The 13,393-nt window shown below is 45.3% G+C and overlaps 1 protein-coding gene across 5 annotated transcripts in view; it reads left to right on the top strand.

Annotated features, from left to right (window-relative positions):
* GADL1 (GAD like acidic amino acid decarboxylase 1) overlaps window positions 1–13,393 on the top strand; it is a 190,991-nt gene that overhangs the window by 24,829 nt on the left and 152,769 nt on the right. For all 5 annotated transcript variants that reach the window (XM_070072897.2, XM_070072898.2, XM_089331210.1 and 2 more), the window contains exon 2: window positions 10,150–10,322. In XM_070072897.2, the coding sequence (XP_069928998.2) occupies window positions 10,150–10,322 (173 nt within the window). The remainder of the gene's footprint in view (window positions 1–10,149; window positions 10,323–13,393) is intronic.

Raw genomic sequence — 13,393 nt, 5'->3', positions numbered from 1 at the left:
CCATTGGAGGGTGAACCAACGGGAAAGGAAGACCTTTCTCTCTGTCTCTCGTCTCTCTCTCTCACTGTCCACTCTGCCTGTCAAAAGAAAAAAAAAAAAAGAACAAGGAGGAAGAGGTGGACAAACAGCCAACGTGGCAGGGGCAGAGAGGCCAGCAGGAACTGTGACTGCTCGGGTGCCCCGGCTGTTGAAGAGGAGAGGGAGGGTGTAGGGGGCACAGCACCTGCAGCACAGACCGCAGCCCCATGCAGTTGCTAATACTGAGCAAGTTCAAGTGTGTCATCCACAGCAATGTTATCCAGCCTAAGTCTGAAGGCAGGCAGTGAGGTTCACCCGTCGGGAGTTCTCATGGAACCCAACTGCATTCAGATCCTTTGAAGGTGACATTGGACCCTCAGATTCAGACACTGGATGGTGGATGAGGGTGGTTTGAAAGCCACCTACGCTAAGACGTACGAGAGCAGTACACACTCAGGGAGCTGGTTAAATCATGTTTAAGTTGAGCCACATGAGTAGACGACACTGGAAAACCTACTCGCCCGAAATGATCAGAAAGCTGCTTAATTCCTGTCTCAGTGTCCGTTGAAAGGAAGACATTTTTGGAATGAAAAATAAGGAAGCAGGATTTATGATACAGCACGTGTCTGTCGCCGGTGGCAGGGCACTCCCTGCTATTTCTGTGGCTGGGTCACAGGCTGCCTTCCGCGGGGCTTGTCTTTTCGGAAGCCGGGTGGTGTTTATGGTCTTGGCTGTTCTGTTAAAGGGGATGCCTGGCTGTTTCAGTAGAACCTGAATCCTCTGACCAGTATGCCAGATACTAACCTGACAGCATCTCGTGAAATAAAATCCTAGGTGATGAGAACATGTCAGCTCCCGAAATGCTGTGTGTCCATCTGTGCTCTGCGGGAGGGGAGCTGGGGCAATCCATGGCATTTTTCCTGTCTTGTTCTGCGACCTCTGCATCCAAAGATGGTTTTAGAACATGGACTTCATAGGGTACAGTCAAACTATCCTATCCATGCCCGGCTGTAGGATTCAGTACAAAGACAGGGGATTCCTGGCATGCAGTGCAGTAGCATTATCACGCCGAGTGGGAATTAAGCACACACCTGTCTGCTACCGAGTTCATATCCTCCTTCCCTGACCTGGATTCTTGTTTCACATCTCCCCACCTCCCATTCTTGAGTTTCCTCTCTGAGCTCCACACCAGTAGCCACCACATCTTCCTAAAGCTCTCTGCTTGTCCTATCAGAAGTTCTCAGTGGCTTCCTACTCAATAACATCTAAACTCCTCAGTTCCTGTATAAGATGGGTCTCTGTGCCTCCTTCTTAACAGCTCCTTGGGCAGACAGAAGCTCCTGTGGTTTCCTGGACGCATGCACATGCATGCGAGGATGCGCACACACACACACACACCCCCACACCCCCCCCCACATGCTTTTCTGCCTATTCCCTGTGATTTTGTTATCATCAATGCCCTTGCTTTGTTTTTATCCCATCAGAACCAGTTTGTGTGACACTGTCAGAACTCTTGCTCTTCCTGTGCCCCAGACCCACGGCTTGCCTCACTGCTCTTCTTCAGCCTTCCTCACGCTGGTATAGGGCTTTGCGGTCCACCATCCACCTGGTTGTTCAGACCCAAACCTAAGAGTTCTCTTAGATTCCTTTGCTTTACACCCGAATGCCTCCCAAATTGTACTCCTCTGCCCCAATCTCCACTACTCCCTTCAGATCAACGTCACCATTTTCTGTACCCTGAACGTCTACAGAAGCCTCCCAAACAATGGTCATGTCTGGTCCAGTTCATCCTGGCGTGCAGGGAATGCATGAGCAATACATGAACAGCACAGGGCTGCAGGACAATCTTATCAGTATAAGACAGATCATGTGACTCCTCTGTATACAGCCACGGTGGCTTCCTGTGGCTGTCAGGGAACACAATTCCCATCTCATCTTCTCTGCTCTCGGGATATCTCTCCAAAGCTCATTTTATTCCTTTCTTTCCCTTGCCCTCATGTTTGGGCCACGTTGGCCTCTTTCTGTTTCTTAAAGGATCCAGTCTATCTACTGTTGGTATTTTCTCTTCACGCTTGCTGCACCATTCTCTTTCTGTGTCTTTTCATGCCTAGCTCCTCTGAGCTTCCATGTTTTAACTTAGAAATCCTTTCTACTGACCATGGCTAAAGCAGCTCATTGATCTTGCTCTAGCAAGTCAGTAGTTTTCTACAGAGTATTTAGCAGGGTCTGCAATTATTTTACTTATTGCTTGCCTATGGAAGACCCATGTCTCCCATCCACTCCCACCAGATGCAACTTTGTCTTGTTCATTGCTGAAACTCTAATGCTTCGTTTGGTGTTTTGCACGTAACAGGCACTAAATACTTGCTAAGTGGCTGAATAAAGGTCCATCTCAAATGCCACATCATCCAGAAAGACTTTCTGTCTCTGACATTCAGAAGCAGATCCTTCTTTGGAATTTCGCTGTGCGAGTTGTTCGGCCTCAAGTGTCATACTTTGTACCTGGTGGATGCGATTCCAAGTACCCATGGTTTATCCATTTTTTGTTACTGAATTTTGAGGTCACCACCTGTGTTGGTTTTTGAGTCACTCATGGTGCTTGCTCCAATGTCTTGTACAGAGTAGGAATTCAATAAATGTTGGATGAGTATTTTCTGAAAGTATAAATAGAAGAAGCTGTGGATTCCCATTAAGGTAAATTTATTCCCAAAATGACACTCAAGTGATGGTTGACATTGTCTTTTTCTCTCTTTCCATTGGACACCCATCTGCAGCTGAAGAACATTGTAAGCGTAATCTTGACCTTAATTCCTTTTTTTTTTTTTTTTTTGATAGGCAGAGTGGACAGTGAGAGAGAGAGAGACAGAGAGAAAGGTCTTCCTTTTGCTGTTGGTTCACCCTCCAATGGCCGCCGCGGCCGGCGCACTGCGCTGATCCGAAGCCAGGAGCCAGGTGCTTCTCCTGGTCTCCCATGGGGTGCAGGGCCCAAGTACTTGGACCATTCTCCACTGCACTCCTGGGACACAGCAGAGAGCTGGCCTGGAAGGGGGGCAACCGGGACAGAATCCGGCACCCCGACCGGGACTAGAACCCGGAGTACCTGTGCCTCAGGCGGAGGATTAACCTAGTGAGCCGCAGCGCCGGCCGACCTTCATTCCTTTGGCTTCCCATTGCAGTTGCCCTGTAGAAATCATCCAGTCCTTAGGCAGGCTCTCTGGCTCTGCTGAATCACAGAGTGGATTCACACACTTTGTCACTCTACTTATTGATTAACAAAATGATCAGAGTTTCTGTGGACACCGCCTAGCATTGTTGTTATTTCTAAATATTTATTTCTTTTTTAGGATTTATTTTATTTACTTGAGAGGCAGAGTTAGAAAGAGGGAAAGACAGAGAGAGAGCTCTTCCATCCAATGGCTTACTCTCCAAATGACTGTAAGGGTCAGGGCCAAGCCAAAGTCAAGAGCCTGGAACTCCACCTGGGTCTCCCACATGGGTGGCAGGGGCACAAGCACTTGCGCTGTCTTACACTGCTTTCCCAGATGCATTAGCAGGGAGCTGGATCAGAAGCAGAGCTGCCAGGACTCGAACCTGCACTCCTATGTGGGATATAAGCATTGCAGGCTGCAGCTTGACCTACCCACCATATTTGTTTCTTTCCTGTAGTCTTCTTTCTTGTAGGCTATCCACAGTTGCTCCCTCACTGGCTGGTTTTAAACAGATAAACTGGCTTAACACAAATGTGAAATTTTTTTTGACAGGCAGAGTGGACAGTGAGAGAGACAGAGAAAGGTCTTCCTTTTGCCGTTGGTTCACCCTCCAATGGCTGCTGCGGCTGGCGCACCACGCTGATCCAAAGGCAGGAGCCAGGTGCTTCTCCTGGTCTCCCATGGGGTGCAGGGCCCAAGTACTTGGGCCATCCTCTACTGCACTCCCGGGCCACAGCAGAGAGCTGGCCTGGAAGGGGGGCAACCGGAACAGAATCTGGCGCCCCAACCGGGACTAGAACCCGGGTGCCGGCGCCACTAGGTGGAGGATTAGCCTGTTGAGCCACGGCGCCGGCCACAAATGTGAAATTTGTAAAGAAAGCAAACCATCTAGGAGGCCGGTACCAGGTACATCTAGGAGGCCAGTAGCAGGCATCCACTCTTGTGGACTGAGACACCTCCTTAGAAAACTCCAGACAGAAGATGCACCTTCTGATTGTCTAAGCTCATTTCTCCTCTGCTTCATTCCTGACATATTGTCTGCTAACAAACTGAGAACATAGCCTGTGTGTTGCTGTTTACTTCTATAAGGGAACTGTGGAAGTTCATGGAAAATGAAATGAAAAGATAGGTTTATTTTAGTGCCCCAAACAGTGAGATCCATGTATCTGAGGGGATCTTCAAAAATGTTTGAGGAAAAATGAGGATTAAGAAAAAAGTATGCATGGGCTTCTTTTCTTTTCTTTTTTTTTTTTTTTTTTTTTTTTTTTTGCTTTTGTACCACATGAACTTATCTTTTGCTTCCATTTTCCTATAAACTTTTCAAAGTTCCCTAGTAAATTCTGGGGCACCAGACTGGATGCTTGGTTCACCGTAAGCTCTTACTAATTTGTTAATGATGCCATACTGTTTCCCCAGACTCTGGGGCTCAGGCTTTCTTGGGCTGCCCTGGTGGGGTTGCTAGGTCCAGACGCTCAGGCCTCCTTTGTCTTTACGTGAATTTTCTGGGGAGTCCCTCTTCCGCCTAACCAGATGACTGGACTTACTGCAGAGCCACTGTTTCTCCTCTGTGTCCTTTGTCCAAAGACGTCCTTTTCCTATTGCTCATTTGCTCTTCAGAATGTAAGAGTCTTGGATGGGAAACCTGGCTCTTCTGGCAGACCTCCTGACAAAAGCCTAAGGCTGTTCATTGTCACCCTGCCAGAGCCAACAGTACAGCGTGAGTGCCAAAGGAGGCTTCATATAGACGCAGGCACACTGATGGTCACCTTAACTGAGGTTCTTACACTGTTGCTGGCCCTCTGCTCAGCACCTTGCAAGCTCTCCCACATTTGACCCTCGCAATTAGCCTGGCTATTTCCCTCGTTTGCCAGATAAGAAGTGCAGATCAGAAGGAAGTTAAGGGGCAGAGCTGGAATAGGGGCCAGGATATTCGCCTAGTTTCATAGTCCAAGCTTTGGCATTCACTGAGGTGCCGATGTTTCTTTGTTAATGGAGGTGCAGAGAACAGAGGGTGAGAAAGAGGACTTCGCTGTATGTAGAATTGGTGAGGCCACACAGGGAGATTTCCGTTACACCTCACTTTATTCATGCAAAATTTATTTGTTTGTTTGTTTTTATTTGAAAGGCAGGAAATGAGGATGTAGGAAGTGAAGAAAGAGGGAGGGGAGGTGTGGACATTCTTTAAGTAAACCAGTGAATGGAACTGTTCTCTCTCTCTCTCTCTCTCTCTCTCTCTCTTCTCACCCTGTAATTCTGACTTTCAAATAAATAAATAAATAAATCTTTAAAAAAAGAAAGAAAAAATTGGAGCAGTGTAACTAGCAAAACAAGAATTTAGATGAGAATTGTTCGACACCTCCACGTATTTGGATTTGAGACCTGTGGAAGAGAACTGAGACTTCCCTGTCAGCTGTGAAAGCCTGCGGAAGGGATGTGAACGTGTACTTGGAGTTTCCCTCTGCAGAGGCGCAGTGGTCATTCCAGCTGTTGGTCACTGAAGTGGCTCCTTTAAGAAGCAATGGACTCAAACCAGCGCGCATATGGGATGCTAGCACTGCAGGCGGCGGCCTTACCCGCCATGCCACAGTGCCGGCCCCTACAGAGGGAAAATGCAGAGGCACATTATTGTGTATGGCAATAGAAATGAAATGGGTCTGTTAAGAAAAGTGGCATATGGGTTAAGCCATTACCTTCGATGCCAGTATCCCATAAGAGAGTACTTATCTGAATCCCAGCTGCCCCACAACTGATCCAGCTCCCTGCTAATGCACCTGGGAACGCAGCAGAGTGCTTGGGCCCCTGACACCCATGTGGGAGACCTGTATGAAGCTCCTGGCTCCTGGCTTTGGCCTGGCTCAGTCTTGGCCATTGTGGCAATTTGGGGAGTAATCTAGCAGATGGAAGATTTACCTGTCTTTCTCACTCTCATTCTTGCTCTCTTCTCTCTCTGTGTGTGTGTGTGTGTGTGTCCCTCTATCTATAACTCTTTCAAATAAATAATTAATCCTTTAAAAAGAAAAGTGAAGGAGGCATACGGTAGACCCAATTTTTCATGGATTTTTATAGCATTTTCTCCCAGGTAAGTATATGAATTATGAGGATTTCTTTAATTGATTGCTGTGAAGACAGTGACAATTTAAATATTTAAATTTCACCATTATTCTGATTTCAAGTGGGTGTTTGACATTTTTTCATTTTATTGTGTGTGAGTGTACCAGAAGCATAGAAATTGGGGGAAGAAAGAAAGAGAGAGAGGAGAAAGAGAGAGAGAGAGAGAGAGAGAGAGAGAGACTGACTCTGTGAGCAGGCAACCAAGCTGCTATGATTCCCTGGACAATAAAAGCCTGAATTCCTACTAATGAGGTTTTAAGAAACCTAACTTTTTCCTGTGAGCTTAATAATAGCATTGCCTACTGGCATAACCAGGGTTTCCAGAATAATTGCCCTCGTTCCAGTTTTATTTTTAGGACCTAAAAGCATGTTTTTTGAGTGGGGAAGTACCTTCAGATGAAGAGTGTTTCCATCTAAAAAGCTCAATTCCAGGGCTTCAGTGTTTGGCCCCAAACCATGCTAAACTCATCCTTTCAAGCGAAAGATAAACGAAGGATGGCAGTAAAAGTCATCCTGCGAGCCCTGCCTGGCTTCCCCCTCCGGGAGCAGCTTAACGATGGGGTCTGGCTGCAGATTCCCGCTTTCCCAAATTGGGGGATCTTCCTATGACGTTTCTGTCTGGGCCTTTGTGAGAACTATTTGTGTTTTCCCATAATAGAAGTGAAGGCTTTATTAAGCCATTACATTATACAAGAACATTTGACTTTGAAGCCAAGCTGGAGACCAAGGCGTAATAAATGTTAATACTGTCAGAGCCCTCAGTGAGAAGTATTTGAAATACATATATTTAGAGAGTTTTCTTTAAATAGACACCAGCACATTTAAAGTGGATTTAAAATATAAGGCACTGTGTGAGGTGCAGTGCTGACTTCTAAAAATTGTTCCGGAAAATTCCACGACTAAATGAGCATGCACCTCATACGGAGGAGGCGGCCCCGATAAGGCAGAGGAAGCAGTGAGACCAGAGGCCGCGGCGGATACTGGTTGGCTACCTGGATTGACTTGCCAGAACTATTTTTGTAGAGGGCTATTTTTGGTAGGCAGTAACCTTTCTGCTAAGATATAGATTTCCATATTGACTTTTAACCTTTAGTCCTTGATTGGCAGTTGTACAGTCCTCAACGTATTCTGTTCCATCTTTCTGTCTCTGCTTAAGCGGCAAGTTTGAAAGGTTTAAAGGCATTAAAGATAGGTTTACACAAACCACCCAGCTACTATGCCATCACCTACTCTGCAAGAAATGGCTGAGAGATCAGGGAGGAGCTTCCAGGGACGAAGCAAGATCTCTTACATGCAGGCTCTTAAAATGGCTTAAAACATAAAGTAAGATTAGTGATGGGGACAGGGGTTTTGGCTTAGTGACTCAGACACCTGCATTCCATATTGGAGTGCCTGACTCCCCTTCTAATCCCAGCTTCCTGCTAATGTGCACCCTTGGAGGAAGCAGGTCACGGCTCAAATTCTTGAGTCCCTGCCACTCACGTGGGAGACCCGGATGGAGTCGTTTCTTCTTGGCTCAACCCTGCTCTTGGGGACATTTGGGGGGTGAACCATGCCCAGAGAAGAATCTCTCTCGTGTTTTTGAATAAATAAATATTAACAGAAAGATTACTGAGGAGGTGTGCATTTAGCCTTGCTTTGGAGACGTGGTGACTGCACCCACATCCCACGTTGGAACACCTGGGTTTGATTCCCAGTTCTAACCCCTGATTCCAGCTTCTTGCTTATGCTAACGCTGGGAGGCAGTGGGGATGGCTCCAGTAACTGGGTTCTTGCCACTCACGTGGGAGCCTTGACTGAGTTCCTAGCTTCTGGCTCCAGACCTGGCTGTCGTGGGGCTTTGGGGAGTGAACTTGCAGGTGGGAGCCCTCTCTGTCTCTTTTTCTCCCTCTGCCTCTCAAATAAAGATTAGTGCGATGTTTATGGTGCCCCTTCTTCTTTCAGAATGAATACTAAAAGGACAATATGCTCATCTTTAACAAATTACCAGACAGTATATGCATGTGAGAGAGACATGGGCTTGTATTTACAGAGATCTTTTTGTATGCATTAGAAAAGTATTTGCAAGAGTGAGTAAAATGGGTCACATTTACACTTCCCAAGCTCCTCCACACTCCCCGATGTTAAACAAGATGCTGCAGGAATGGCAAATAGAGCTTTCGTCCTGGGCAGACTTTGTCATCTAGTTCATGGGGAAAATGACTGGGAGCTACCCCACCCAAGGGAAAAGGGCACATGCATTAGAGGAATGGATTTGTGTGTGCCAGAAGCAGCTAGCTCTCTGCCTTTGAAGATTTCATTATTTACTCTCTTGAAGGTGACCAGGTGATCCTTCTCAGCTCCTTCCGTAATTCGGATACATCAAACACAGGACAGACCTTTATGAAACTTAATTTGGTATTCCAATCCAAAAGTGTGTACTGCTTCCGCGAGGAAAACAATCTGTGTGCGGTCAGTGTTGTTTTCTCTTCCTGCGCACAGAGCATCATCCTGAGTCCCAGGCACACTACTTGAATTTGCACAAAGAAATGAAGTCAGGGGGCCGGTGCTGTGGCGCAGTGGGTTAAAGCCCTGGCCTGCAGTGCCGGCATCGAGTCCTGAATGTTCCTCTTCCAATACAGCTCTCTGCTATGGCCTGGGAAAGCAGCTGAAGATGGTCCAAGTCTTTAGACCCCTGCACCCACGTGGTGAACCTGGAAGAAGCTCCTGGTTCCTGGCTTCAGATCGGCTCAACTCTGGCCGTTGCACCTATCTGGGAGTGAACCAGTTAATGGAAGACCTCTCTCCCTCTGTCTCTACCTCTCTTTGTAACTCTTGCAAATAAATAAAAATAAATCTTAAAAAAAAAGAAAGAAATGAAGTCAGAGACTTGCCACCTAATGTTTTGTGTAGTCAATGCACCAGATGCTGAAAATTAAAGCAAATAAAACATAATTTTTATGTCAAGAGGATACAACCAAGATGTGGTATTCATTCTAGGTAATTTTTTTTAAATATGTATTTCATTTACTTGGAAGAATTTCAGAGGAAGAGAATCTTCCATCTACTGGTTCACTCCCCAAATGGCTATAATGGCTGGGGCTGGTCCAGGCCAAAGCCAGGAGTCAGGGACTCCATCCTGATCTCCTAGATGGGTAACAGGGGCCCAAGTATTTGGGCGATCTTCTGCTGTGTTCCCAGCCACAGTAACAGTGAGCTGGATCAGAACTGGAGCTGTTGAAACTCAAACCAGTGTCTTGATATGGGGTGCCAGGTAAAATGTGGAGGGCTCTTTCCCCTTTTCTCCAAAGGCAAAACTCTTTTCCTTCCACCTTGCTCCCTGTTGTAGGAGAGTTGAGGGATGTTTCTAAAGAAAGAACATAATGGCCGTTATTTGTACCTTTGTGGGAATAACTAGGAATGTTTGACACTCCTTTGGGAATGGGTGTTTTGCAAACAATCTAGCTACAGAAGACATTGTTTGTTCAACTTATGACAGCTTCTACTGTGAGGTTTGATATACCCAATGATAACCCTCCTGATCAGACCTGAAATTATACCAAAAAAATTGCCATCCACTCCATGTGCTAACTCAGCTTGATCCAAGGGGACATATGTAATAAGATAGACATGCCTAACCCATAAATCGTGCTTTCTGGAATTTTCTCTCACTGTGTCATGCCTTTGTTTCCATGCCCCCAAGATATCTTCAGATTTTAAGAGGAAGTTATGCCATGTGGAGCTGGGAGAGTGATCCATTTTTTATCTCTGTGTTTTGTTCTGTGAATTAATGAGATTTTATCTCAAACATAATTTGTCTCTGTGCTTCCAGGAGACATTGGTCAACAAGAGATGGCTCCAAGTAAGAAGGGCGCTGTCCTTGTGGATGGCATCATACTGAATGGCCCCACAACAGATGCAAAAGCTGGAGAAAAATTTGTTGAAGAGGCCTGTAGGCTGATCATGGATGAGGTGGTTCGGAAGGCTACAGATATCCATGAGAAGGTAAAAATAAGAACCTAAAAGAAATTCCAGGACTGGGAAAGATGGGTATTTCCCGTAACTGCATGCTTGGGACCTAAATTAAATGGAAGCACACACTTTCATTTTCTCAAGGCCATTGTCTCAAGGGGATGTCCAGATACCAAAGTTTGGGCCACACCCTCCCTGGAGCCCACCCAATGTCTGCTTTCCTTGAAGAGTGGACCCTTACTATGTCAGTCATCATTTGTTGGGAGGTTGTCAGAACCATGGTGTAGCTAGAAGAGCCCATGAAGCACAGCAGTGAGGCTCCCTGCCCTAGACTGTAAATAATCTGCTGGTCTGATGCATACACTCGCTAAAACACGCTTTGCTGGGCACTGTTTTCAGGACAATTCTATATGCATCTATGTATTTAATGCTTAGAAAATCCTGTAAGGCAGATACTCTTTATTATCCTCGTTTTAGAGATGAGGAGGTGAATGAGGCACAAAGAAGTCAAATGACAAAGAGGTCAAATGTTTACCCAAGACCATGCACTAGTGTCAGAGCTGGGACTATGATACAGCAACCTGACCTTAGACTTTGTATTTTTTACTACTTCTCCAGGAGGCTTTCAAATCATTAAATTGTGCTTTACCCTATTAATTGCTTTTCATTTTGGAATTGAATTACCAACACATGAATGAATGGAAGAGATTTTTATTCCAATTACATTAACCAGAATAAATTCATTTTAAAAATAGCTTAAATGTGATGGTATTTATTTTAAATGTTTGATCCCATGTATTTGGGAAAACTGACAGAAAACTAGATTGACATGGGCTGTGAACTTTGAGTGGATTCAATACAAATAAAACCATTGCTGATGTTTTGTATTCATTGAGATTAATAATCTATAATTGCATATTTTCCAATGTTTATACTGCTAATAGGTTGGATCTGCTTTATTTTGGAGCACACTGATCCTCTGGCAAGATTTTTTAATTGGCTTTTTTTTTCTGTTAAATATTAACCAAGTGCTAGCTATGGGCAAGGCATTGTATCTGGCCCTGGAAGATAAAGAGAAAAATAAGGCAAAGGCCCAGCTTTGGACAGAATGTATAATCTCATTGGAAGGATAAGTTTTCTTTGGAAACGAGAGAAGGAGATCCCAGGGTGAATGTGTAGGCTGGTGTAAGGTGGGGCAGATCACTGGGGTTTCAGAGGAATGGGCAGGGTGAACTTTTATGTGGAGTGTAATGGTTAGGTAAGATTATGCTGGGCAGAGAGAAGTCAAAGTGAGGTTGTTCATTTCTCAGGGTGTTCAAGAAAACAAGATGGTAAATAATGGAAAGCATTGCAGAAGGACAAAATATTTAACATAGCAAGAGAGAAGGGCTCATGGAGGGGACACTGGGAGATGAGTAGGCAAGGCTTAAAGTCCTCAAAATATCAACTGTGGAGCCTCATGTCAATCACAACAGAGTAGAAGTGTGGGCTGAGGATGTGAAGTTAAACTGAAAGCTATGTGGGGGTTCAGGGAAAGGAGGTGAGATTTTTATGCCACTAACTCAGCCTACTGTGTTTGAGATCCAACAGGACACCATTGACAGGGACTGTGCTTAGTGAGATGATCACTCCTAGTGTCCTGACCAGTAGGCCCTTTCTCAGACACATAAGAAGCTGAGCTATAATTCATGCTGTATGTTTCTGGTGTGCAGTTCCATGAGTATTGATAATTCATGTCACATCGCCACAATCAGGATATACAGCTCTTCCATCAACCCCCACATGTCCCTGTGCCTTCTTTCTCCTCTAGTACCTGTGAAACACTGATCTGTCTTCTGACCTTACAGGTTTTTGCCTTTCCCAGAATGTTGTGTAGAGGAGATCATATTCGGAGTGGCCTTTTGAGTCTTGTTGTTTTCCCACAGTGAAATGCACCTGAGACTCCTCCATGGTGGGGAGTATATCAGGAGTCATTTCTTTCCATTATCAGAAGCACTTTTGATTTACCTCTGCCAGTCATGGTTATAGCATGGATTTAATTTCACACCTCTTGAAAACTTGGTATTTTCCCCTGCCTCTCCCAACCTCCCACCTCCCAGTCATCTTACTCCCTGGCTACTCCCTGTCTCTCTCCTCCCTTCCACAGCCAAACTTCTTAAAGAATGTCCACACCTCCCCCTCCCTCTTTCTTCACTTCCTACATCCTCATTTCACAGCAATCTGGCCTCCACACCCACCCCTCTAAGTCAAATTTCTCTTGCCAAGAACACCTCCTTGTTGATACATCCCATGAACACTTCTCAGTCTTTATCTAATTTGGTTTCTCAGCAGTCTTTGATAATAGTGACCTTCTCCTTAAACATTCTCCCTCTTTCTCTCTCTCTCTCTTTCTTCCCTGACCCCTAGTAGTCGCCTTACCTGTCGGACCTGTCTTCATGGCATAGGGGAGCTCTTCTCCCATTGCCTGATCCCCGGTGCCCAGGGGAGCTATGATGGCTTCTCTTCTTTGCTGTATGTTTTTCTGAGCCATATCATCACTCACTCTTACATAATCAGAATGTATGCCTAGAACTCTACCACTGAGTTGTCACGAGAGTATCGGATCAACTGCTATGTCTCTTTTGGATGTTCCAAAAGTGACTTGGACCAAATGTGCCCCAAACTCATCATCCCTACTCCACCTGAGACCAGAAGCTTCTCCTATTATCCCTATTTCCATCATCAAACCTGGGGTCCAAAATAGAAACTTCAGGATTGTCCTTGGCTCATTCCTTTCTCTTAGCCTCACCATCTAACTGGTATCCAAAATCTACTGCTTCTGCATTTTAAATATTGCTAGAAACTATGCATGTCATCCCTATGACATCTACTGTCAACCAAACCATTACCTTCTTTTGCTTTGTTTCTTCCAGTAACTTCTCGCCTCCAATCTTTCTTAGACTCTCTACAAAGCTAATAAAAGCTTTTGTCAAAACACACAAATAAGATATCATTTAATCTCATTATCTGAAACAGCTCAATGGCTTCTTTAGAACCAAATCAAACCTGTCGCTCCCCCTCTTCATGGAGGAACGACACAGGACCCTGCGCTGTTCTTTCGTCTG

This window comes from Oryctolagus cuniculus, chromosome 4, assembly GCF_051225735.1.
Source record: "Oryctolagus cuniculus isolate XC-2025 breed Fujian yellow rabbit chromosome 4, ASM5122573v1, whole genome shotgun sequence".
Lineage (NCBI taxonomy): Eukaryota > Metazoa > Chordata > Mammalia > Lagomorpha > Leporidae > Oryctolagus > Oryctolagus cuniculus.
Note: the sequence above shows the minus strand (reverse complement) of the source record. Positions and strands in the feature narration are given on the sequence as shown.